A 27,369-nucleotide genomic window follows, 5' to 3' on the forward strand; every position below is an offset into this window, starting at 1 on the left:
CAGTAAGGTAAAGGAGAGCATGGGGTTGGGGTCAGTAAGGTAAAGGAGGGAGAGCAAGGGGTGAGGTCAGTACGGTAAGGGAGGGAGAGCAAGGGGTGGGGTCAGTAAGGTAAAGGAGGGAGAGCAAGGGGTGGGGTCAGTAAGGTAAAGGAGGGAGAGCAAGGGGTGGGGTCAGTAAGGTAAAGGAGGGAGAGCAAGGGGTGGGGTCAGTAAGGTAAAGGAGGGTGGGCAAGGAGTGGGGTCAGTAAGGTAAAGGAGGGTGAGCAAGGGGTGGGGTCAGTAAGGTAAATGAGGGAGAGCAAGGGGTGGGGTCAGTAAGGTAAAGGAGGGAGAGCAAGGGGTGGGGTCAGTACGGTAAAGGAGGGAGAGCAAGGGGTGGGGTCAGTAAGGTAAATGAGGGAGAGCAAGGGGTGGGGTCAGTAAGGTAAAGGAGGGAGAGCAAGGGGTGGGGTCAGTAAGGTAAAGGAGGGAGAGCAAGGGGCGGAGTCAGTAAGGTAAATGAGGGAGAGCAAGGGGTGGGGTCAGTAAGGTAAATGAGGGAGAGCAAGGGGTGGGGTCAGTAAGGTAAAGGAGGGAGAGCAAGGGGTGGGGTCAGTAAGGTAAAGGAGGGAGAGCAAGGGGTGGGGTCAGTAAGGTAAATGAGGGAGAGCAAGGGGTGGAGTCAGTAAGTTAAAGGAGGGAGAGCAAGGGGTGGGGTCAGTACGGTAAAGGAGGGAGAGCAAGGGGTGGGGTCAGTACGGTAAAGGAGGGAGAGCAAGGGGCGGAGTCACTAAGTTAAAGGAGGGAGAGCAAAGGGTGGGGTCAGTATGGTAAAGGAGGGAGAGCAAGGGGTGGGGTCAATAAGGTAAAGGAGGTTTAGCAAGGGGCGGAGTCAGTAAGGTAAAGGAGGGAGAGCAATGGGTGGGGTCAGGTCAAATTTTCAACAAATTTGTTGACAAGTTTAATATCCCATACATAAAAACTTAGGTTATCCCTGCGTCCTTATAAATAAAGCTTAAGAATTTGAACCCCCCACCCAGCCCTGCCACTGAAACCACCACCCACCCCTCCCCCTGAAACCACTACCAACACCTCCCCCCAACTTTCACCCCTCCCCCTCCCCGGCTTATGGGACCACTCCGCCTCCCCTATGTTGTCCCTACAATGTCAAATTAATTGAGGTCTCGGGCACAATTTTCCTACTAAGCATTGAAACAATGAAGTAAGGAATTTAACAAAGGGTGTGTTTAATGAAACTCAACTATGACATTAATTAAACATTAATTCAACATGCACTTTAAAGTGAAGTTCAAACGTTTGTTTTTTCTAAGGGCCATGTAAAAGGCAATTTATTGCCTTTAACATTAACTAAAGTCCATAGTGCGACGTGCGTTACCATGCGCGTTATTGCGTTACACCGACAGAAAGTTAAAAAAACCAAATCACAGTTGTATGACACGAACTTCATAACTAGGAGGATTCTCTCATGCTGATGTGAACTGAAGCTTTTCTTTGCCTCGCTGGTCGCCTCGCTGGTTAATTGCTGCTTGATCGCTGGTCGCCTTGCTGGTTGATTGTTGGTTGCCTCACTGGTTGATAGCTGGTTGACTAGTGAAGATCATGTCAGTACATTTCCCATATTCTCATTGATTTTGATTTGTTAACTTAAAAAAAACTGCTAAAAGTGGCCACTGGCCACACCGTGTTGCACTGCTGAGTAAAAAAACATGGACATTCCTCAAATACTAGGCAAATGCAACCATCGGCTGCTCATTCACAAGAGTTTTCGCGGGCACATTTGTAATTGTAGAAGTGACCACGGTAGGCCCCCCATGCATCATGACCACGCCCGGGGAAGAGCTGCGACGACGACAGCAACAACAACAGCAACAGATGCAGCTTGCTATGAGAAGCACTGGGCCGGCAGCGATCAATGATATCTTGGCGGCTAGGCTAAGTTTCTCAAACCAGCGGACAATACCTGGAGAAGGGAGAGTCTTGTCAAATTTGCAAGAACAACAAAAGAAAGAAAGTCACTCTCTCTTGGTATGAGTTTAAAGTTCTTGATGTATTCTTCCATATCAGAGCGCATGATTTTTTTCCTAGCATAGGTCCTGCAAATAAGATTCTACCTTAATAACCAAGTCGAGAGCAAACCCTAGCAGCTTTATAGAACAACATAGCAGCAAAGCAATTATACATAAATCGTCCCAAAGTGTGCACTTGCATCTGTTACCAGGACCAAAGAGGGTAATACTATTTAAATACAGGACCATAAACTCATTTGCATTTAGCATGACCAATTACATACCACACTCCCAAGTGCTTGTTGGCAAATCACTGTCGATCAGCGTGGCCTTGAAGAAGTAGAGTGATGTGGCCTTTGAACCCACTAGCACTTGAATCTTAAAGAAACACAAGGAAATATGTATTTAACAGACAGACAGATACAGTGGAGCACAGACAGACAGACGGTGGAGCACAGACATACAGACAGACAGACAGACGGACGGACGGACGGACGGACAGACGAACGGACGGACGGACGGACAGACAGACAGACAGACAGACAGACGGACAGACAGACAGATCAGCTGTAATGGCAACTTTACCTTCAGATGCAGGTTGCTTCCAGTGTCTAATATCTGGACCTTGATGTACACACCAATCATTGAACCCAAACTGAACCCTGGCACTTCTACCACAGCATCAGCAGGAAAATTATGGGTCCAGTCAATACCAAGGTCTTCAATCTGGACAGATAATTGATAAAGGCATTTATAATAATTGTTGAAAAGAGACACCGCTAGCAGAGTTTTTTCCTGTTTGTTTTTATCAGTTCACACGGAACGATAAGTTCATCCCCGTCACGACCCTGTTCTTACGCATTCTTATTTGTTTGTGCCACAAAAAAGGTGGGGGGAAGGGGGGACGTTTTTGAGTGCGCAGGGTATTTTTTTCAAAGCATTTTTCATGCAAGAAATTTTTTTTACTGATGCACAATATTTTTTCCATCAACCAATTGGCGCAGGATATTTTTTTGGTCAAAGCCTTAGGGTGATAATATGAACTTGTTATAGGGAATACAGTAGGATGATGGGGCTTAAAGGGTCATATTGTGGTTTGGGTGGGGGATAAAATTAGAGATCATAGAATGGGTGATGGTACAGCAGGGTGATATTTGTGGGTGGATTTGGGTGATAAGGGGTATAGTAAAGTGGGGGTGGTACAGCAGGGTGATACTTGTGGGTGGAGTTGGGTGATAAGGGGTATAGTACAGTAGGGTGATATTTGTGGGTGGAGTTGGGTGATAAGGGGTATAGTACAATGGGGTGATACAGCAGGGTGATACTTGTGGGTGGAGTTGGGTGATAAGGGGCATAGTACAGCAGGGTGATACTTGTGGGTGGAGTTGGGTGATAAGGGGTATAGTACAGTAGGGTGATATTGATTTAATGATTTATGATTTATTGACTTTGCCCACGGAGAAAAAAAAAATACACATACATAATACGTTATACATGAGAAACAGAACATGAATACATACAATAACGAAAGGGCAGGGTATCCGCCACAGCTAGGCCAATTACGGCGGACCGTGGGTGGAGTTGGGTGATAAGGGGTATAGTACAATGGGGTGATACAGCAGGGTGATACTTGTGGGTGGAGTTGGGTAATAAGGGGCATAGTACAGCAGGGTGATACTTGTAGGTGGAGTTGGGTGATAAGGGGTATAGTACAGTAGGGTGATATTTGTGGGTGGAGTTGGGTGATAAGGGGTATAGTACAATGGGGTGATACAGCAGGGAGATACTTGGGGGTGGAGTTGGATGGTAAGGGGTATATATAGTACAGTGAGGTGGTACATCAAATTTCTTTATACCTTCACAGAGACATCATATGTAACAGGCTCATCACACTTGTTGATCTTAATCGTGACTGTGGTTTTGTGAGTTTTTACAATACCATCAACAGCACAAGTTATTTTGGTACAATCACTATTCACACTGCATCCTGAGCCAAGGTTGGATAATTGGCCACAGGAATCCTCTGAAAAGATCACCAACAAAACTTTAAAACTTTTGTGTCAAATTGAGAATGGTTTAGAAAAGACGCTTATTACATAGATGCCAACCCTCGAAAATCAAAATGCGGTTGTGTCGGCGTGTACCGATAAACGAAACCAAGTCCCAAACTACCTCATGGGTCAAACAATGGCTAATCATGGTCAAATAATAGCTTATGCATACATTAACCGGTACACGACGACAAAGCCCAAAATGCGAGGAGAATTTTTAGAGTGAAGTTTTATAAAGAATCTGCAGAATAGTCCCTTTTGTATAGCTACTTTCCTTACGGAAACATGACAAAACCAGTTTACAGATCAACGTGGAACGGCATCTTTTATTGTCTAAAAATGCATCAATAGCAGCGCATTGTAAAACAAACCCACCACGGAGAGGTATTCTGCGGTCTAGCCATTCTTGTTTACAAATACAAGTGAATACTATTCCGCAAAACATCAAAACAGTGAAAATACGGGACTTTCTCCATCAAATGCGTGACAGCAGAAGATCAGGCTATTCACAAAATGCGGAGAGTTAGCATCTCTGTATTGAGACATGTTTCTAGTTGAAAGACCACAGGTAGCCCAGGCAATGGTTGCTTGTTCGTAGCTCGGAATTCGGCTGTTCTGAGGGGGGATGAATAAAGAGTTTTTTCTGTGGAATTTTGTCAATAAAATTGCCTTAAAACTTAGAACATGCCTTAATTTTATTGACAACATTCCACAAAAACGCTGTACTCGTCCCCTTTCAGAACAGCCGAATTCCGAGCTACGAACAAGCAAGCATTGCCTGGGCTACCTGTGCTCCTTCCCAGCGCGGTCAAGCGTAACTAATCGTCCAACGGCGTCCGGTCAAAGATGCTTGTGGCTACTTTCTCGTTTTAAAATACGGCTAGCGGCAAGGGAAAATAGTTTAGCTCGGATGTTTTGCCAGATATCGAATGTAAGTTTACCCTGGCATAGGTCTGCGAGATAAATTTTTTTTTCCTCTCGAATTTCGATGGTATTTGAGTGCTACCGAAAATGGCGCCTCCAACCTTGTTTCTTTCCTTAGTAGGGGGAGAGAAGTCATAAATTCCGTTGAGAAAACCCCCCAAATCGTGTATTTCACGTAAATTTGACAACCACAAGGCATGTTTTTTAAGTTCTAAGGACATTGTAGGGAACAAACATTCCACACATAGTTTCGGTGTTAACGGTTTTACTGGTCACTCTGTAACCATGAATAGCCGTATATATATAATTATAAGTTAATGTAAGAATAACTTTAGTTTTCTATTCAAAACCGGGAATAAATACCGCTTACAGCAAGAGTATTCCAAAAGACGTCACGCTACACGGCCAAAAAACAACCAAAATTTACATGTCTCACCCATAACTATAAAATAAACTATAGAATAATAGATTCACAGTAAAAACGTGAAGATTACAAATGCCGTAGAGCATCGGATAAAACAAGGCTGAGCCAAATAAACGCTTTTGCTCCTTTGATTAGAGGCGAAAGTGCCACTGTTTTATAAAATAATATGGTCTGCCAAGTTGCGTTTGGCTTCTTACTAATTATTAAAAACTTTATACTTTATACCTGAAACGTGCTCCTGAAACTTCCAACCCTCGACATCGCCTTCCGAGTAGACAAAGCTTACGGACGAAAGTACAACGGCCAACGTGAGAAGGTATTTGGGTTGGAAAAACAGTTCCATCGCTAGTTCTGAATGTCTCCCCGTGTGAGATTAGTTTGCCTGAGTGCCTTCTCGTCGTAACAGAATTCCCAGAAGCCACTGCTCACCATTTCCCGGAAATTGATCGCATGACGCGGTTCGCTGGAATACGGCAACCAGGAACACGAAACATGGAACACGAAGCCCTACAATACGGAGCGCAGAAATAAAGAGCCCAGGAAAATACGTAGCCCTGGAATATGGAGTGCTGAAATACGTAACGCTGGAATACGGAGCGCTGAAATACGGAGCCCTTGAATACGAAACGCTAAGAATACGGAGCTCTGGAATACGGAACGCTGGAATACGGAACGCTGGAATACGGAGCCCTTGAATACAAAACGCTAAGAATACGGAGCTCTGGAATACGGAACGCTGGAATACGGAGCCCTTGAATACGAAACGCTAAGAATACGGAGCTCTGGAATACGGAACGCTGGAATACGGAGCGATGGAATACGGAGCGCTGGAGCACGGAGCTTTGGAATACGAGCTTCTGGAAGGGCAGTGTGATCGTTCTCATTTTAATGGTGGATTGTGTTCATGTTTTTCCACGTGTCGTCTTTGTACGGATCAACTTTGCTCCACGACATCATCCAAAAATGAATGCTTGATAGCTAGCTTATATAATTGTGACAAGTCCGACATCATTTCAAGTCCCGAATAGAAGGTATTTGCCATTTCGAAACATAAAAAAAAAACAGGCGTTCCAGGAAAAATTTAGCATACGCGGAGGTGGAAGAAGTCAGATTGTCAACGAACTACGCTCTTGGTTCCCAGTTCGTCACAAGGCCATTCATCATAACGGTAAACAGCAGGGGACCCAGAGGAGTTCCTTGAGGAATGCCACCGTAAAGAAGCATACCTGGTGAACGAGTAGATGAGAATTTACGGGAAAATAACATTTGGCCCATAGAGAAATAGGCTCGATTTCCAGCTCGCTTGAACTGTGAGCCCGCAGGATGAGGTCAGTTTTGACAGAGAAGAAAACTTTACTTGTCATAAGTTTTATTGAGACATCAATATCTACTCTACGGTTTTTAACATAAGGAGTACATAATTATTTATACATTATTATAATCTAGTGCAGCTCTAAGCACGTGCCAACTAACTTATCTACTTATTTCAAAGCTTGATCTGGCTTCATACAACAGACCTTTGATAACTGATTTTTTATTTTTATAATTTAGTCTTAATACCTATTTCTAATTCTGCTTCTATGGGATTCATTCTAAAATATATCAAATACAACAAGGTTTAACCCCTTTCAATTTCTACAACAAAAATTCTTACATTTTTAATACAAATTTCACTATACACAAATGCGAGACGTTTCGCGCGTCTTACAGAAGTACAACTTCTATGGCGATACCATCGAAAATGCAAACAAAAATTTTGTTTTTGATATTAAAAAATCAATAGGCATTGTTGATATCAGATACATTTTACAACGGGAATACTAAGCTTGGTGAATTCTACTAAAAGTTAAAAGGAATGTTCATGGACTATATTTTTCTTTAAAAATTGGACTGAAGTTCCTATTCCTATTACTTATACTGTTCTCGAGGGTCTTTGAGTCCCCAAAGGGGGAAAGCAGGAATTTAAAAAGTATTTTAAGCGAGATATCGGAAAATAGGGGGATGGGGCCCACTTGGCTCTCCCCTAGAACTGCCCGTGCTAAACATTACTTTACATGAAACACACCTTGGAAGTTAAAAAAGACTTCAAACGATTTAGAAGAGGGAATAATACAGCCATGCCTGTTTGACTTATCATCTAAAAAAACAATAATGCATTCTATGAGAGATGTATATGGTAAATTGTCAGTTCTTTTGGGAGGCCACTCCCTAATTCTGGTTACACTTAGAGGGGACAGCAGGTAGTGCCATAGGGGTGTCTCAGACATCAGACGTCGGCACGCCTGTATCCACCATGCCATTGTAAGGGCCTTGTAATCGCAAGTACTGAAAACACAAGGTGCAAACACATCAGCAAGTAATATATGACTATGCTATGCTAAGTATTTTTTTTCTTCCAATTAATAACAAGCTCAAAGACATATTTGCTGCTGTTATTTCTTGATTTTTTCACTTTTATTGTTTGATACATTTGATTTAGTAACGTGAACAAATGACTTGTGAAAGGTTGGTCAAACAACAAATATTACATCAGAATCTTCGAAAGGGTGCGCGAAATAGAAACTGAACATGAAAAGTTGTGGACAAAACAAAAAATAAATTAGTGATTTATCGAAATGGGGGGTGGATAACAACCCAATCCTCCCTTTGGATCCGCCTTTGTCCTGTGGGGACCCCCTGTGGGGACCCCCTGTGGGGACTCCTGACAAAAAATGGCTTTCGCCCTTGTTGTTCTCGCAACCTGGGGCGTTTTCAAGACTACTCATTTACCTTTTTGTTGGACCTTTATTTTCCTGTATACGCCTATTTTACAATAAGTTGCACTCAGAGAGTCTGTATCTCGTAACCCGCAGTGCTTCATGGGTATCAAGTCAATAAGCAAATAAGCGCAAAAAAATACAAATCCAGGTTTCGAAAGCTATAAAATTCTTGTTTACATTCTTATGAACATTCACATAGCTTTCAGATACCAAGGATTAAGCCATTTATACGCTACCCATGGACCACTGCGGGTTATGACACATGGGTTCTTAAATGCAATCTTATTTGAAATAGGTGTATAAGCCACCCCCTTTAAGCATTACCCTATCTGCTATTTTCGGTTGTTGAGTTACCTGTATCACTAAGGATGGCCCACCGGCTACTATCTGGCTGGGTAAGGCGCTGAGTGGGCAGTTCTCAATACTCATGATTTGTAGTGAGCCACACAGCACAAGTTCATAGGGGAGAGACTGGAGGTTCTCGTTGTCATTTAGGTACAGCTGCTCCAGGGACTCCATGTTACCTTTAATGAACAAACTCAGCATCACCATCACTATCATTACCTTTACAACCACTCTTTACACAACATTGCTCCCCACCACTACCTTCAGGGGTTTCATTAAGTTTTAGAGTAGGTGGTGGAAATTGATAAGTAGGGGGTGGGAGCTATTTTATTTTATTAATTTAAATAAAACGTAAATCGACGTTTAAAAAAAAAGGAGTCAGTGCTCAGTGGAAACTAGCTGGCGGTTCTGCTGGCCACTGGGCCCTAATGAAACCCCTGACCTCGGTTACAAATACTAGAATCAACAACATCACTACTACCTTCACTGTCCGCATCATCAACAGAAATCTTGTTAAACCATCAGTTAGTATCACCAGCATCCAAATTACTGTAATAATTATCAAGTCCTCAAGCGCCATAACCTACTATCACCACCTTAACTAACACCACCTGATTATCAACCACTATCACCATGCCATCACTGTCATCACCATCACCATCACAAACACCAAATGGTCACCATCAAGACTAAATCAACAATACAATGTTGATATCAAAACATTGGCTTACCAATTTCCTGTGGAACAGAAACTAATTCGTTTTCTCCTACACTCAGGTATGTCACACTTGATAAGTATCTAAAGGCAAATTAAAAAAAACAGCATTAGATAGAATAAGCAAACAAACGTTTTGGTCAACCTCCATTCTCCATATTACATACCCTATTGATCGTGGGAGGGATCCAAGACAATTTGACTGTAACACTAGCCTTTCAAGACTTCTCAAATATTCTGAGATGGAAAAAAATTTTTGTTTAGAATTTTTAGGTGCAAATAATATCGGAAACATTCTCAAATGTGTTCCACATGTGACTGGATTAACTCATCATTGTGTAGATATGGACTGCACCACACAGTTTACAATCACAAGTGTGAGTTTGTGGGTAAGCATTGTCAGTGAAGATGGTACAAAAAAGTAAAAAAAATAATTCAATCAATTCACATTACAAAATACCAAAAAAAATTACTAGTTGGTTTTTATTATCTAGTGTACCTATTTCAGTAGGAATGGATTCCAACTTGTTCTCCTCGATATCTAAGACTCGCAGTTTCCTCAGTGCCCCTATTCCTCTGGGAAGTTTCTGCAAAAATGAGCCAATAAATAGAAGGTGAAGGGTGAGCAAGGGGTGGGGTCAGTAAGGTTAAGGAGAGCAAGGGGTGGGGTCAGTAAGAAAAGGAGGGAGAGCAAGGGGTGGGGTCAGTACGGTAAAGGGGGGAGAGCAAGGGGTGAAGTCAATAAGGTAAAGGAGGGAGAGCAAGGGGTGGAATCAATGAGGTAAAGGAGGGAGAGCAAGGGGTGGAGTCAATAAGGTGAAGGGGGGAGAGCAAGGGGTGGAGTCAATAAGGTAAAGGAGGGAGAGCAAGGGGTGGAGTCAGTACGGTAAAGGGGGGAGAGCAAGGGGTGGAGTCAATAAGGTAAAAGGGGGAGAGCAAGGGGCGGGGTCAGTAAGGTAAAGGAGGGAGAGCAAGGGGTGGGGTCAGTAAGGTAAAGGAGGGAGAGCAAGGGGTGGGGTCAGTAAGGTAAAGGAGGGAGAGCAAGGGGCGGGGTCAGTAAGATAAAGGAGAGCAAGGGGTGGGGTCAGTAAGGTAAAAGAGGGTGAGCAAGGGGTGGGGTCAGTAAGGTAAAGGAGGGAGAGCAAGGGGCGGGGTGGCGGGGTCAGTAAGGTAAAGGAGAGAGAGCAAGGGGTGGGGTCAGTGAGGTAAAGGAGGGAGAGCAAGGGGCGGGGTCAGTAAGGTAAAGGAGGGTGAGCAAGGGGTGGAGTCAGTAAGGTAAAGGAGAGAGAGCAAGGGGTGGGGTCAGTAAGGTAAAGAAGGGAGAGCAAGGGGCGGGGTCAGTAAGGTAAAGAAGGGAGAGCAAGGGGTGGGGTCAGTAAGGTAAAAGAGGGTGAGCAAGGGGTGGAGTCAGTAAGGTAAAGGAGGGAGAGCAAGGGGCGGGGTGGCGGGGTCAGTAAGGTAAAGGAGAGAGAGCAAGGGGTGGGGTCAGTAAGGTAAAAGAGTGTGAGCAATGGGCGGGGTCAGTTTTGGTTAGGCTTAGGCCTAGTTTAGACACTGTTCAAAACGCGAATGCCTGCACGTTTACTTTCATCTGCATGTATTTGCAATTAGTATGACACATGAAAAGGACAACATCTAAACTATGTTCTATAGTCGGAAAGTAAGGATAATTCCATCAATATCTGGATTTCTTACCTTTAATAGGTTGTTGCTTAATATCAAAACTTCAAGATTCACAAGCCATTGGATGTCCTCTGAAATTAAGCAAAAAAAATAAGTTTAAGAGAGTAAGTCACCCTATCAAATAATTTGGAGACTCACCTGGAAGCTTTGATATTTGGTTGGTGGCAACATTTAGCTCCACCAGGCTGATCCAGCTGCCAAAATCTAGTGGCAGTGAGGTCAGCTGGTTGTCTTTTACATTAAGTTTACTCTGTGGACAAAAGGAAAAAAATATTTAAGCAATAAAACACATATCCCGTGTCTGTCTAGGTTTTTACAAACACGCGGGGGATGTTGGGGGAATTGATAAAAAACTTGAGTGCTTTTTTATCTAATAATACATTCTTCATTTTGTTTAAGAGAGAAATGATTATTACGAAATATATTTCAAATCATTTTTCTACCTTCTGAAAGGGGAATCATTCATTTTATTGAGTATTTTGTGTGTTTTTTTTCGTATCACAACACCATTAATCTTCTCAGCCACAGCAAAATGCACATTTGGATCTTTCGACTACTATTCTTCATCCATTCAAAATGTCCAAACTAGAGGCAAATAGTCGCTAGCAACCATTGCCTGTTTAAATTCAAGAGAAAAAAGTTTTGTACAAAATAAAAGTATATAAAAGTCAGCCGAGTGAGTGTTGCGTTGAGTTACTTGCTGTTAAAAGCGTGTCTGTACTGTTTTTGCAGACACGCTCATTTGAAGCTTTCAACCAATCAGCGCGCAATATACACTCGTATATATATAATACACATCTACGTAGAATAACTAAGTTTTGATTAATTAAGGAGATCAGAAAATAATGTGGAGAGCCACTGAATCAATTTGACTCTGGTTGACACCTCTCTCAGTAGTTAAGAAGATCAATTTTTGGAGTGTATTCTGTTTCTGATAGATCTTGTGACCTATTATATAAAATCTGTAAAATCTAAGAATGTCATTTCCAACATCACTTTAAAAGTAAGTGAATTACTACCAGATACACCCTTCATCTTTCTCAGTGCATTAATACCCTGAACTGCATTCTGCATCTTTCTCGGTGTATTACTACCCTGGACTGCACCCTGCATCTTTCTCAGTGTATTACTACCCTGGACTGCATCCTGCATCTTTCTCAGTGCATTACTACCCTGGACTGCATCCTGCATCTTTCTCAGTGTATTACTACCCTGGACTGCACCCTGCATCTTTCTCAGTGTATTACTACCCTGGACTGCACCCTGCATCTTTCTCAGTGTATTACTACCCTGGACTGCATCCTGCATCTTTCTCAGTGTATTACTACCCTGGACTGCACCCTGCATCTTTCTCAGTGTATTACTACCCTGGACTGCACCCTGCATCTTTCTCAGTGCATTACTACCCTGGACTGCACCCTGCATCTTTCTCAGTGCATTACTACCCTGGACTGCATCCTGCATCTTTCTCAGTGTATTACTACCCTGGACTGCATCCTGCATCTTTCTCAGTGCATTACTACCCTGGACTGCATCCTGCATCTTTCTCAGTGCATTACTACCCTGGACTGCACCCTGCATCTTTCTCAGTGTATTACTACCCTGGACTGCACCCTGCATCTTTCTCAGTGTATTACTACCCTGGACTGCATCCTGCATCTTTCTCAGTGCATTACTACCCTGGACTGCATCCTGCATCTTTCTCAGTGTATTACTACCCTGGACTGCATCCTGCATCTTTCTCAGTGTATTACTACCCTGGACTGCACCCTGCATCTTTCTCAGTGTATTACTACCCTGGACTGCATCCCACATCTTTCTCAGTGTATTACTACCCTGGACTGCATCCTGCATCTTTCTCAGTGTATTACTACCCTGGACTGCAACCTGCATCTTTCTCAGTGCATTACTACCCTGGACTGCACCCTGCATCTTTCTCAGTGTATTACTACCCTGGACTGCATCCTGCATCTTTCTCAGTGTATTACTACCCTGGACTGCACCCTGCATCTTTCTCAGTGTATTACTACCCTGGACTGCATCCTGCATCTTTCTCAATGTATTACTACCCTGGACTGCATCCTGCATCTTTCTCAGTGCATTACTACCCTGGACTGCATCCTGCATCTTTCTCAGTGTATTACTACCCTGGACTGCATCCTGCATCTTTCTCAGTGTATTACTACCCTGGACTGCATCCTGCATCTTTCTCAGTGTATTACTACCCTGGACTGCACCCTGCATCTTTCTCAGTGTATTACTACCCTGGACTGCATCCTGCATCTTTCTCAGTGCATTACTACCCTGGACTGCATCCTGCATCTTTCTCAGTGTATTACTACCCTGGACTGCATCTTGCATCTTTCTCAGTGCATTACTACCCTGGACTGCATCCTGCATCTTTCTCAGTGTATTACTACCCTGGACTGCATCCTGCATCTTTCTCAGTGCATTACTACCCTGGACTGCACCCTGCATCTTTCTCAGTGTACTACTACCCTGGACTGCATTCTGCATCTTTCTCAGTGTATTACTACCCGGTACTGCATCCCGCATCTTTCTCAGTGTATTACTACCCTGGACTACATCCTGCATCTTTCTTAGTGCATTAATACACTGGACTGCATCCAGCATCTTCATTTAGACACTCCCTACTTCACTAGTAGTTTACCATGACTTACCAGGTATTTTGCTTTGTTGAAAACTCCAAAGGGAATTTTCTGCATGCGGTTGTGCTCCATGATAAATGTCTAGAAAAAAGAATGAGATCATCCACTCTTTAAGACAACAACAGTTGAAAGTTTGTACTTTCCTCAATCTAACACAATCATAACATATTTTACACATGATAAATGCCTAGAAAAAAAAAGATGATCTTTAGGACAAGAAAACCGTGGAAAATTTCACTTTCCTCATTACAACACCAACATAACTCTGTTTCATTCAATGGAACCTCCAAGTTTATCAGGGATGGTTTCCTTATTATTATTAAACAATTCTTGAAGGGACTTACATTCACTTGACAGAATTGCTTGGGAGGACCTGCAGGAAAAACTTCAAACTTGTTTCTAGAAAGTGTCAGTGATGTGAGGTTCTTGAGCGAGGACAGAAGCTTTTCCTTCAGAGCAGAAACAAGAGTCTTTATTTAGGTCAATGTAGAAATATTTGGTAATCAAATACACGGCTCCTTGACTCACAGGAAGTTCAGCGATGTTGTTCCCTTCAATGTTGAACTCATCAATTCCTGAGCAGTTTGCCAGAGAGTCAGGAAGGGAGCTCAGCTGGTTGTATCTGCACACACAAAAAAAAATAATAAATATATTAGTGCAGCCAGGGCACTTAAGTTCAAATGAAAACAACAAATTAAAAAGAACCCTTGAGTTACCTTAGGTAAATGGGTTGTCACAAAAATCAAACCCTTACAGAAACAAGCATATGAAAGATACCAAAGGGGCGGGGTCAGTTGAACGGCCAGTGGAATAAAGGGACACATAATACAATGTTTCCTTGAATGTTTTCTATCCTGAAAGAGAGATCACTTGCCATACACCTATGGAATGAGAGAAATCTAAATACCTGAGCCCAAGTCTTGTCATTGCTGTGAGCCTGCCAATGGAGTCTGGTAGGCTTGGGATGTCATTGTGTTGCAGATCCAATGATGTCATATGCACACAGTTACCAATTTCTGGAATTCATTGATCTGAGTTAGATACACAAAATGACCATTACCAGGCCTGGTTTTATCAGTTCCCCTTACCTGATTTTACCAGTTTCCTTAACCTGGTTTTACCAGTTTTCCTAACCTGTTTTACCAGTTTTCCTAACCTGTTTTACCAGTTTCCCTAACATGGTTTTATTAGTTCTCCTAACCTGGTTTTACCAGTTATTTTTACCATTTTACCATTTATAATACTTATTATGATTGAAACCTTTTCCATTGTTCTTGCAAATCCCTTATTTCACTAAAATACCTACCGTATGAATAATTTACAATCTTAAAGAATGGGAAGGGCTTTGATTCCCTACTAGCAGAGGCCTCTTTTCTCTGTATTTCGCTGGGCTGGAGCGAGGAAAAGATACCTCTGCCATGGGTGGAAACTGTTTCTGTTGCGCATGCGTGAGCGTTAATAAGCGACCGACGTGCCAAAACCCGTACCATCGCGCGAAAGCTGTCAATATGCTAATATGTTTGCATGGGTTTAGTCGGAAATCATGAATCAAACTCCGGTTAGTTCTCTTCTTCGAAAAAAGAAAACAACTGTTCAATTTCAATCACCTAAAACGTCACTAAAAAGATTGAACAACAAACGCAGCAAAGACGAGTTTTGTCTTGTTTGTGGGATTAATTTCAAGACATCTGGGCAGGCGAGTTTCTTCAATGAAAATATCGCACAGTTGGATTCGAAGAAAATGTTACAAAACTTTTTGGTAGATCAGCTATTCCCAGAAGAATATGCAAAACCTGTAAACTGAAGATTGACTCGTTAGTCAAAAGAGAGAAAATTCTGAATGAAGATAAGGCATTGAATGGCTTCTTTTATAATTCGTCGCGTGATATTTCTACGGCCGTTTAAAATGCGGGCTTATTATCCCGCAGCGGATATACGTATGGTTTAATATGAGCTTATTAAATGTGAATGAGGTTAATAACTAGAATACTAATGATGAGGAGAAGGTTAAAAACTAGATATTAACCGTGAATACTAATGGAAGGACCATCAAATTAAACCTTGAGTTAAAATGAGCAAAAAAAACAATTTTTTTCCTAAGATTGACAATGTGATAACAAGAACAAATATTAACAATACATCGATTTAATTGTCATGAAAGCAGAATTTGTATTTGTAACCCTCGAAATTAAGCAATAAGTTCAGCCTAAATTATATGTGCAATTTTGGAAAATTATTCCAAAGATAGGCTGTGAGGTGGGTATCTGAGGCATCTACTCACTCCCTCCGCTTGTTCATTTTCATAGACAATTACAGTTCTTGAAAATATATATTTGGCATAATAAAAATAAGTTGCTTATCTCCCTGTAAGGAAGCTTCATTCTTGCAGAGTGCTTACACTGAAACTCTGAGTTACGAAAATCTTGCAATTCTACTCCACCTTTGGGAATTGAGTCAGTGCATGGAGCAACCTCGCTCTGTCTAAATGTTAATTTTGATTGTGAACAGTATTGATCTAATGAGCTTTTCAAATTTGTGCAAACAACCACCAACTGTCCTGGGTTTTCTTGCAGGTCAATAATAACCTGAACCTTGTTTATTTTTTCCAAAAAAGTCAACTATAATTGAGTTTTGTCTCTTTTTTTTCTTTAAATAATAACTAGATCATGTAATAAGTCAGTTAAATACCTCGGACGTCGGCAATTCGCCGTATAACAGCCTTCTGGCTGTGCGCCCTCAGGCTGTTATACAGCGAACCGCCTTCGCCCTCGCTAATTAACCCTTACTTAGTGGTATAAAGTGCAGTTTGTAATGTGACTACCTTTCACAGTCCCAAAATTGGCTTAAATCCACTAAGTAGAATGTTTTCTGGAATCAGATACAGTACACTTGTAATTCTATAATGCTATTTCTATAATCAAGAATGTGTTGTTAAGTAAACATTAATGCTTACCAGCAGGAAGATTCTCTATGTGATTATGAGAAATGTCTAATGTTACAAGATGCACAAGTTGACCTGGAAAGGAAAAGGGTGATTAAAAAACAAAAAATAACAATCTCAACTTTGAGCTGTGGCACATTATAATTACACAAAATTTAAAGTAATGCATGATTTTGAGAGGTGCTTCACTCGAGACTATTTTTCTGTTTTGGCCAAAACCAATCTTGGGCGAACTTTAGCTAGAACTATAAACTTATCACAAGATTCCTCTTTTAAGATTCACTTTTCATCTGTGACACTTTTTTGTGTCCATTTGATATACAATATTTTGATAAGCACGAAACATGAAAATCATTACATGGACATTTCATGTAACAAGCAAGGCATGTTGGTTCAGGGAGCTGTACTCCCTGCTTGGTTAAAGTATATGCTCCATTTTCAAATGCTGATGTCAATAAAAAAAACTCACCAATTACACGTGGAAGAATTTTGATCTTGTTTTCCCTGAGGCTCAGGCGCTCTAGTAACTGGAATTCAGAAAAGCAACAGTCATTCACAATTGGATGATGTTTTATCCTGTGAACTGTATTGTTTGTGTTACAAAGCAAATGAACAAAACTAGACTAATTCAAACTCAGTGATACCTATCATGGGGCATTCAAGACACCTGTCATTAAATAGAAAATGAAACACTAAAACATTTGCTTTACCTTAAGGTTGCCAATACCTGATTCAACAACACTGATTCTGTTGAATCTCAGGTAGAGGGTTGTTAGGGTCGTCAGCTTATAGATCACATCAGGTATCTACAATTTATAGAAAAAGTTATCAACTGAATATTAGAAAAGTTGTAATAACAAAAGATAAAGTGTCATGTGAGGGCTACTATGCTTTGGGGGGTTGCAATTTTGGAGCTTTGATTTGGGGAAGGGCCTCAAATTTTAATACAGGGTTTAGGGGAGGGCTCTATTTTTCTAACAGGTATTCTAATAGATTCCCGAACCTCCTTAAAGTCTGGGATTTCTAAATTTATCTGGGGAGAACCCAGATCCCCTAGAAAATAAGAACATAAATGTAATTAGCCTTCTGCTTGCATTATCATGACTTCTGTTTGGCTGGTGCTGAAAATCATTAACCTGAAAGTGTGGCTTCTACTTTGTTGTTTATCTTTTGCAGCATTGGTTTAATTAATTTTCCATAATCACTGAATTTCCAAATTAATGTTCATATCAATACAACCGAAAGTTTACATGAACGAATTTGATGGATTTAGCTTCTTTGTTCAGGAGGGTTTTCATTTCTGGTCACTATAAGGGGGGGGGGGGGGGGGCAGAATCTCCTTTTTTGTTTTAGATTAGGGGAGGGTTGAAGCAGCCCTCCAACCCCCCCCCTCCCCACCCCTGGATAAACAATGACTGCTTCCTTACCTCTTTTATTTTATTGTGCCTCAGATCTAGCACTTTCAATTTAGTCAACTTCACAAGATTATCTACAAAGAAATAATATTTCTGACATGATAATACATTGTAGATCTACACAAGCAGCTCTTAAAGCCCCATTGGCAACGAAAGGGATTGTTGTTGTTTTGAAGTAGCACCATTTGATTGGAGGACTATAATACGCATAATTATTCACTAACGACACTCGTGGTGCGTGTTTCATCTTGTTTTCACCGGTGAAGAAAGCTTTTCAGCCACTGTTTCCACAGTATTTAGGAAGACAAGAACATAACGTAACGAAGAAACGACTAAGCAATGTGTGCTTCAGGATAAGGATCATTGACAAAAAAAGATTGATGTCATCTGAAAAGATGTTGGTTTATTCCTCGCAATCACTTAAACTTAAAACTATTCTTTGCTTTATCACTGATAAGTACTATAACCTGTAATTAAAAATCTAGGTTAATAACCATGAAGCGAGAAGCCAAGGAGAATATATGCCGAACACATACGAAGTATATACTTCATTGCTACGATTGATATTATTTGCACTACCATTTTGTTTTAAAAAGAAGATGAAAATCATTTTGCAGGTCATACATGAAGTAAAAAATCATTTTTGGTGATGAAAAGGAATGATTTAACAGGTGTTCTGAACCAAATGAACCATTCTGAGCCATCTTGTTAAATGTAAAGTATGTGAGCTCTGAATAGACGGAGCGTCAACCCCAAGAAAAGCAAATATTCATGACCTCTTATAGTGTAGATATCTCATCTGAGAAAAGACTCCATTGACACGTGTATACCTTTCTTAAAAGACATAAGCAGCGGACAAGAGGGAAACCAGGGAATAAGAAAATTAAAATTCTAATAATACCTGGCAAAGTAGTTAAATTGTTTTCACTCAATGCAAGAGTCTCCAAGTTTGGTAGAAGGCCAACTTCGGGGGGTAAGACTGCTATGCGATTACCATACAAGTAAAGTTCTCGGAGAGAAGTAAGCTGCAATAATAATAAATAATATTCAAATACTCACCAAAAAGTTTATATTGAATTCTAATTGCTGAGGTCTTATAGTCTTAAATTACTGGCATATGTGTTACTATTCTTCTGCAGTTATCAGTTTACAAAATTGTTAAATTTTACAAATACACCAACAGAAATGTTTGTTATATAATTGAAATCAATTTTAATCTGCAAGGTATACCTCTTTAAGCTCTTTAGGTAGAACTGTCACCTAAAAAGGAAAAAACAGAAGGTACAATGTTAAGTTTTAGTCTGTCCTCTGAAGATAGTACTTATAAATATATGAAGCATTAAATTGTGTGTGCTTTTGTTTATGATTACGCAAGTGGAAAAAAGGAAGCGAAGAAATCCTTTCATGTTGATGATAAGATCGGATAACTAGACATTGTTTTCATATGAAATCGCGATTGTCAGTTGATGATTGTAGACTCGCGACAGTTATTTCAATGGCTAAATGGACCACGCGCAGAAAACACACCAATTGGCATGATAGCCGTCGTATGGCTTAGTCTAACTGAATTAACACAATGTACGATGCAATGGAACGTAATATATGCCCGCACGGATCGTGGAGAATGCGTTTTTCTTATGCAAACCGTATAAAGCGATTAACCCACTAATATAAAAGAACAATAATTCATTTCGCATAATAAGTTTAGAAAAAGAAGTCCGCACTTCGATCTCCATTAAGTCTAATGACCAAGAAATACGTTTAAAAAAGAGGATATGAAGAACATTAGAAAACACTCTCTCACCGCAGCCTTGCTAAGGTCCAAGCGCGTAGCGCCTTCCTCACGGCATTTCTGGATTTCTTTGTGTATGTCCTACAAAAAGGCAAATTCCATGAATATGAAAACATAACTCTTCGTTTCAGGCAGATAATAACAACTCACAAGGTCTGCAGAGGGTGTTGATCGCTTTTTCACTGTGGGTTTGGGCTTGACTCCCGGCTGCACGGTAATTGTTACTTGTTTCTTCGCCTCTGGATCGTGTTTTTTGTCAGACTTGTGAGCTGTACTGTCATCCGCAGTCAAACTTGCTGCCTCGCCATAGTCAGCGTTAATATTGAGTGACTGTACATCTGGAGAATCCGTCCTCCCTTTCGTCCTCCTCATATTTTGACAGCTAGCTCGCAAAATTATTCGCAGATTCGTTCAACCAAAAGAACGTTCGGTCGAGCTCCCTATGCGACTCGTATAGTGATGCGGCCTGCGACTAGGCGCACACCTTAGGAAATCTGCACAAATCAACGCAGGCCTTCTACATGCTCGCCAGCACAGGCTTAGCTACTCAATGCTGGCTATACTTTGCAGGGAATTTGGGCTGTAGAGTTTCCGTAAGCTGCAGAATTCATGAGAGTAAACATCCAGCTTACACAAGATACCAGATGGCCGCTAGCAAAATATGGCGGACCGATCAACAACCGCGCGAGACTGGGCCACAGGAAGCCCGGCTTATAGCAAAAACACAAAACACAGTATATTTTTGCTATAATCAGCTATATAACTACATAACTACATCAATTCACAATATTACTATCAGTGGTATCAGAGGTCGAGGGCGACAAAATCTTAAACTCAGACAATCAAGAGTTTAGGATAGCAAGTTCTTTTAGAGTGGATCAAAATACTTGGACATTGACATTAATCTGACCGAGAAGATGAACAAGGGAATATATATTTTCAAAAACAAAATCAAACAATCAAGAAGATTCCCGCTGAAGGAAAATAATGTGTCCGTTCATAATTATTAACTGAGGGGACCGGAAATGCGTAGCGGGGCCAACTTAGATATTACCCGGCAGTCTGTGCGAGGTTGTTGATGACCTGAGTTCAACCAAATGATTTGTGCGTCAATGGCGGTGAAATAACCGCAAGTTCTCGCTTCACCGCGACTCAGCGATTCGAAAGACGATTTAATATTGTAGCTATATCAATGTGAAAGCTTTAGATTCGACGGAAGCAGCGATGTCGGGCAATATGTACTTGGATCACTATCTCGATGGTAGGCGCCATTTTCGTATGTCCCGCCATTTTTACGGTGACCCGCTATTGTTTGTTGCCATCAACACAGTTTACCATTGCACTTATTGAAAGTCCCGAATCGTAGAATCACATGTTTACCTTAGGTAAACCCAATTGATGGAATATTTTAACAGCTGAGAAGACCGGAGACTATAGAATCCCCTACCGATAGACACACGCGTCGTAATTAGCGTCGAACCTAGGGATTCTATTGCATCCAGTAAGGCGGGAAAAGTATAATACCAGCCGGCACCTGTTTGATTACACTCGGCAAATATCGACTCTACTCACATGCCTTCTTCTGTGAAAACAGAAAAAACATGTGAATTATTATCCCATTTTTTTACAATATCAGCAAAACTGGAAAATGTTTGTTCCTTTATCAACTCAAAGCTTCATTCACACAATTTTATTAACAAAGTCTAATTTTACTAAGTAAGTAATAACTTAATAAGTGTTTTAGCCAAATTTTCAGAATTTTTAAGTTACTTTTGAAAACGTTTAAACTGCCAAAGGCCATTAAAAAGGAAAGAACAGTGAAAATCTCCAGAAACAATATTTTTCTTTTTCCTGTATAGTATCATGACTTTCCATACAGATATAGGTCCTTACAAGAGCTTACAACTACTAAGTTTATATGACAATTGAAAGGGAAGTCAAAATCATGGTTTTTAGTGGAGCTGTTCACTTATGGTAGTTGTCATATTATTCCCTGCACAAACAGAACCCAAATGTGGTTGTGTTCATAATGTATTTTACAGCTAAAAGGAAACAAACTAAACCTCTTCAGTGTTTTGTAATATTTTATAAACTGTAATTGTCCCAAGCTTTTTCTAAGCAACCAATGTCTATTTGTTTAAGTCACTAGTCTCCTTAAAGAGGTCATTATCCTAGGTTAGGTCCCCAAGAGATCTTTGACTTTATTTAAAACATTTCTACTGATAAGTGTTTCCCTGTATAGTGTATTATGTCATATAGGCCTTGATTGAATCTAACTGTTAATACTGTACAAGGCCTGTAGTGTACACATGACTGTGTTTTGAATATGAAGTGACGTTAAGAAATACTTATTATCTGTTTTTTTTTTTACCAGGCATTGAGACTTTACCATTTGAACTCCAAAGAAACTTCACCCTCATGAAGGAACTGGACCAAAGAGCCCAAGGTAAGTGATATACTTTGATTTAAGTATTGCTACAGATTTGAAGACCAGATGGTCGTGATAGAGTGATCGTGAATGGTACTAAAAGCTGTTAAAGATGGAAAACTACTGCTTCCCTACCTAATGATCTGAATTAGAGAAAAAAGCAGGATATACAGTATTCTTTTCATAGACTGGCATCAATTCCACAGAAGAATAGAATACTCACAGCTGCAAAGTACTAATGCAAACTAATAAGCACTAGTCCCTAGTCTTTGATGAATTACAAGTAGAAAGGATACTTGTTGTGTTTGTGATATCTGTTGTATCTTATTTACATCTGTAAATTCTCTGATTTACTAATATAAAAGTTTTAGTTTGATTACTCAACATACATTGGCTGGTTGTTTTTTTTATGGCAGTTCTTATGCACTGTACATAGTGTAGTCTGTCTTTTTGCTTACTTAGATTTTATGGCACTGTTAGCAATAAAGTTAATATATGGGAGATCTTACATTTACAGTGGAACCTGGATATTATGCTACACTTGCTTTCTTAGAAATCCTAAATTCCAGCTTCCACTGTATAAGAAAAGTTCAAGAATTTTAAAAGGCTGCATACTTTGTGTTGATTTTGAGGGCATAAGTTAGGATACTGTAATTTTGTAAACCCTTGTTCAATAAACTGTATTGTATGTTCTGGTTTGTAATGACTTACTGCCAATGACTGGTTCTTGTGGCAGATCTTCTCAAGGAGATAGACAACATGTCTGATAAATACGTAGCTGAAGTACGTAAAATGGACGCTTTACAGAGGACTGACCATTTAAAGAAAATAGAAAATGCTTTCTCTAAAAGCAAGGAGTATGTGGATGACAAGGTTCAGCTAGCAATGCAGACATATGAGATGGTAAGCGCTGATGTGAGTCCCAGAGGAGGGGAGCCACCGATTTTGCATTAATCCATGAATGTTTAAATCAAATAATACAATCAAACATTATGATAGGACCATCAACGTTTTCCACTAAACTGTATATTCATAATTTTTTTCTTTGTGTGTTTACTGCAGGTTGATAAACACATTAGAAAACTTGATCATGACCTTGCAAGATTTGAAGCTGATCTAAAGGAAGAAAGAGCAAAGGAAGCAGGATTATCCTCAGATTATGAAAGTATGTTTGCCCACAAACTAATGCCTATTTGACTTTTTCTGAAACTCTGTTCCAATTCTTGTTATGTTTGGTTGTTTTGGCTAATCATGGATTATTTGTTTCCAGATGACCCAACTCCGCCTAAAAGTAAGTACCAGCCTAGAAGCACGCTAGTTGTGGTCTCCTGCCATTAAAAAAAACAGTAAATATACCATATCTTATCTTGATGTACAAGATCTTGGATGAACACATTCAGAACACCATGCATTGCAAGAAAACATAACATGCATGCCCATAGGCTGCATTTGGGGTGGGGGGGGAGGGGATGCCGGTGTGTTTTTCAAGGCATTCCATGAAAAGTCCAAATTAGTCAATAGAAGCTTTGCTTCCACTTAGGCGGGAAGGATATTCTCAGTGTGCACTCGCCTCACATGACACTTCATGTGATTCTAATTCCAACCTGGGCATACTGTATTATGCATGTAAAAACTTTCCATAATAACAAACAATACTACAATCATTATAGTCCAGCCTTTTTAAATCCTTGTCTATTTTCAGGGGGTAGAGGAAGAAGCAGTAAAAAAGGAGATGGAGAGTCTTCAAAGAAGAAGAGAAAGTAGGGCAACTTAACAATACCCCTAGATATAAGGGAAACTTAACTGTAATTCAAAATTCATATGCACCTTTAAACTTCTAACTTCAGAAGAAATAGATTCATAAAACAAACACATTACAAAACGAATCCACAGTTATTCACCTTGCCTACAAATCATATTTCTCAATATTTAATAGCTCACATAAAAGATAACATATTATTTTTACCAAGGGGTCTTGGATCTTATTGTCTAATAAATATGTGGCATGGTTGTTGTTGCTGCTGCAGACGTGAGTCAAGTCCCGTTAAGCTTGGTCTACCAGGACAAACCTTGTTTTCACCTGAGGTGGTGCAAGTTCTAGACATGCCCGTTGACCCCAATGAGCCGACATACTGCATCTGTCACCAGGTACAGTCAGCTTAGCCACAGGCCCATTGCTAGGGGAGCACAGAATGTGTGTGTACCCCCTCATCTGTCATCAGGTACACCCTCTAGTCAGTATAGCCACAGGCCCATTGCTAGGGGAGCACAGAATGTGTGTGTACCCCCTCATCTGTCATCAGGTACACCCTCTAGTCAGTATAGCCACAGGCACATTGCTAGGGGAGCACAGAATGTGTGTGTACCCCCTCATCTGTCATCAGGTACACCCTCTAGTCAGCATAGCCACAGGCCCGTTGCTAGGGGAGCACAGAATGTGTGTGCACCCCCTCATCTGTCATCAGGTACACCCTCTAGTCAGCATAGCCACTGGCACACAGCTGGGGGGTGCACAGGGTGAGTGTGTATCCCCTCATCTGTCATCAGGTACACCCTCTAGTCAGCATAGCCACAGGCACACAGCTGGGGGGGGTGCGCAGGGGGTGTGTGTACCCCCTCATCTGTCATCAGGTACACCCTCTAGTCAGCATAGCCACAGGCCCATTGCTAGGGGAGCACAGAATGTGTGTGTACTCTCTCATCTGTCATCAGGTACACCCTCTAGTCAGCATAGCCACAGGCACACAGCTGGGGGGAGCACAGAATGTGTGTGTACCCCCTCATCTGTCATCAGGTTCACCCTCTAGTCAGCATAGCCACAGGCACACAGCTGGGGGGGGGGTGCGCAGGGGGTGTGTGTACCCCCTCATCTGTCATCAGGTACACCCTCTAGCCAGTATAGCCACAGGCACATTGTTAGGCTGTTTGCAGGGTGTCGTGTACCCCCTCATCTACTCCTCTTAACCTACCTTCTAATTTTTCCCATCTGATGCATCTGCAAACACCCCAACTTTGTACAAGTTGTCATAAGCTAGCTGACACACCCAGCATTTTTTATTAATATTTCTTTAAACTCTTTGTCAAAGGTATCTTATGGGGAGATGATCGGCTGTGATAACATGGAGGTAAGATGAACATCACCATTGCACCCTTTCCACCTCCCCCAGACCCCCTACCCCTCCTGCCAGGTTCAGCGATGCCAAGAACCCCTCACCAATCTGCCAGGTTCAGCGATGCCGAGAGAAGTGCCATTTACTCTTGTCAAATATCCCATTAAATGTTTTCCCTGCCCTTTCTGCCAGGTACAGTAATGATGAAAAAAGTGCCACTTTTTCTTGTTTAGAGTCACATTGAATGGTTCCCACACCCCTTCTGTGGGCATACCCCTTCTGTGAGCAATGCTGATTAAAGTGCCATTTTCTCTTGTCTAGTGTCCCATTGAATGGTTTCATTTCCCTTGTGTTGGACTGGTGGCCAAGCCCAAAGGAAAGTGGTAAGTCAAACAATTGTGTTAAGGATAAGTAATATCAAGGAAGACATGCCTGCATACTGTTTACTCACAAGAAGACCTAGGGTGGGGTTAAAGCAAGGCTGAATCAGGGGCGAGAGGGGGATGTTTGCATTGGGTAGATATATGAATTTTTCCTTCTCATGTCCATTTTCTAGTTTATCCACCTCCTTTTATAGAGTTTGTACCCTCCCTTTCCTTTGGCTGGATTTTTTCATGGGGAAAACACACCCCAATTTAATACTGTATGTGTGATTGGTGCAAGACTTTTCTTGTACATTCTAAAAGGCCCATGCTGTAGGCCCTATGCCACTTCATAAATGTTCATTTATGAACTTGTATCATTTCTTTGTTTTTGTCTTTAAGGTACTGTCCAAAATGCTCTCAAGACAGAAAGAAGAAATAGCACCTCATTTTCCACATAGGCATTAGGTCAAAGGGTGGACCACTCCTGACAAGTGATGGTCTGCTTTGGATCACTTGGTAGAAATTAAGCACCTTTGTCCAAGTTCTCACACAGAAAATATTTGTAGAAATAATGATAGAAAACTGTACATTATTTCACCCTCTTAGACACCACAAGTTTTATTACATACGGCTAAGGCACCAGACATAAAGGACTGTAAATAATAATCAATCATTCTTCTTACGAATTTTACGGTGTTGGGTAAGGCTGTACAAAAGCAACCTGGATTCATACTTGTCTAAAGTATTTATAAGAATTATGTGCGTTTTTCTTAGAATTCTGAAATTAACTAGTTTTGCTACTTTTGCAGCAAACAAATTTGACCGTTCTCTCCTCCACAAAAGGTTTTTATCGAATTTTACCTTTACCCAAATCATCGTTATTATTACAATTATGTCTACATTTTTGTTTGTAAAAAAGAAAGTTCACTTTATTGTTAATTTTAAAGTAGTTATTATATTATAATAAAGCAAAGTTTAACATGCCAGCAATGTTTAAATGCGTTTTGATTCGTTAACTGGGTACAAAAGCTTTACAAAATCTCAATGGAAATTTGACTGCTTTCACAGTCCCTAGGTGGTACCCCTTCACGCCGTCCTTGTGCTACTGTGTGCCTCTGGCAGCCGCCATTTTGTCATCCTAGCAAAGTACCAAGTGTGAGAAAGCATCCATTTTCATCGTTTGATTTGGGGGGGCTGTTGCAACATTTTCGATAATAAGATATTAGATGGTTATTTTGAGATGTCCTCTCATATTTTGTCTTACAATAAATATAATAATATTGGTTTAAAGCAATAATTAAGGTGTGCCTGACAGGGGGCTTACACTTCACTTTAATAAATTGCGCAACCTATTGTACAATATGTCAATGCGCAGCGCAGTGCCGAGTCTAAAGGGGTTACAGTTTCTCATTTGCAAACTTTTTAATCTAGATAGAATGCGATGGTGCTGAAAGCTTGAAATTATGGATAAAACAAGTGATTCTCAGGTGATAATTTTCAAGATGGCGGCAATCAAAGCTTGTGAGATGCAATCAAAGCTTGTGAGATTAGGAAGTGCGCAAAGACTCTTGGGTACGATGTTGCGCAACTCGGGACGACGAAAAAAAGAACAGTTGCATTTTATAACTAATGATTCACGAAAATACATACAAATTAATGTCAACAACTGTAGCGAGCCTGGCTCAGGGCTGCCAGCGAAACGCGAAATTTAATGGGATTAAAAAAAGTGAAAACGCATATCA

The 27,369-nt window shown here is 40.9% G+C and overlaps 3 protein-coding genes across 3 annotated transcripts; 1 reads left to right on the forward strand and 2 right to left on the reverse strand.

Annotated features, from left to right (window-relative positions):
- Nucleotides 1-1,209: 1,209 nt before the first annotated feature.
- On the reverse strand, nucleotides 1,210-5,825 carry LOC5509047. Its single transcript, XM_001629513.3, has 5 exons — nucleotides 5,631-5,825; nucleotides 3,863-4,029; nucleotides 2,592-2,732; nucleotides 2,291-2,384; nucleotides 1,210-1,960 (listed from the first exon to the last, which is right to left on the reverse strand). The coding sequence occupies exons 1-5, from the start codon at nucleotides 5,746-5,748 to the stop codon at nucleotides 1,725-1,727; spliced, it is 756 nt and encodes a 251-aa protein (XP_001629563.1). The 5' UTR covers nucleotides 5,749-5,825; the 3' UTR covers nucleotides 1,210-1,724.
- Nucleotides 5,826-6,757: 932 nt separating this feature from the next.
- On the reverse strand, nucleotides 6,758-20,410 carry LOC5509046 (leucine-rich repeat protein soc-2 homolog). The gene is made up of 19 exons (XM_001629512.3): nucleotides 19,875-20,410; nucleotides 19,737-19,805; nucleotides 19,163-19,192; nucleotides 18,834-18,957; nucleotides 17,945-18,006; nucleotides 17,228-17,323; nucleotides 16,987-17,044; nucleotides 16,530-16,592; nucleotides 14,484-14,592; nucleotides 14,105-14,198; nucleotides 13,921-14,025; nucleotides 13,589-13,657; nucleotides 11,046-11,157; nucleotides 10,920-10,978; nucleotides 9,724-9,811; nucleotides 9,392-9,461; nucleotides 9,241-9,308; nucleotides 8,519-8,688; nucleotides 6,758-7,730 (listed from the first exon to the last, which is right to left on the reverse strand). The coding sequence occupies exons 1-19, from the start codon at nucleotides 20,094-20,096 to the stop codon at nucleotides 7,665-7,667; spliced, it is 1,734 nt and encodes a 577-aa protein (XP_001629562.1). The 5' UTR covers nucleotides 20,097-20,410; the 3' UTR covers nucleotides 6,758-7,664.
- A 364-nt stretch (nucleotides 20,411-20,774) lies between these two features.
- On the forward strand, nucleotides 20,775-26,613 carry LOC5509026 (inhibitor of growth protein 4). The gene is made up of 10 exons (XM_048724568.1): nucleotides 20,775-20,985; nucleotides 22,099-22,170; nucleotides 22,889-23,055; nucleotides 23,215-23,317; nucleotides 23,423-23,443; nucleotides 23,855-23,912; nucleotides 24,180-24,300; nucleotides 25,239-25,277; nucleotides 25,584-25,645; nucleotides 26,027-26,613. The coding sequence occupies exons 1-10, from the start codon at nucleotides 20,949-20,951 to the stop codon at nucleotides 26,064-26,066; spliced, it is 720 nt and encodes a 239-aa protein (XP_048580525.1). The 5' UTR covers nucleotides 20,775-20,948; the 3' UTR covers nucleotides 26,067-26,613.
- The last annotated feature ends 756 nt before the right edge of the window (nucleotides 26,614-27,369 follow it).

The sequence above is a fragment of the Nematostella vectensis genome, chromosome 3, assembly GCF_932526225.1.
Source record: "Nematostella vectensis chromosome 3, jaNemVect1.1, whole genome shotgun sequence".
Classification (NCBI taxonomy): domain Eukaryota; kingdom Metazoa; phylum Cnidaria; class Anthozoa; order Actiniaria; family Edwardsiidae; genus Nematostella; species Nematostella vectensis.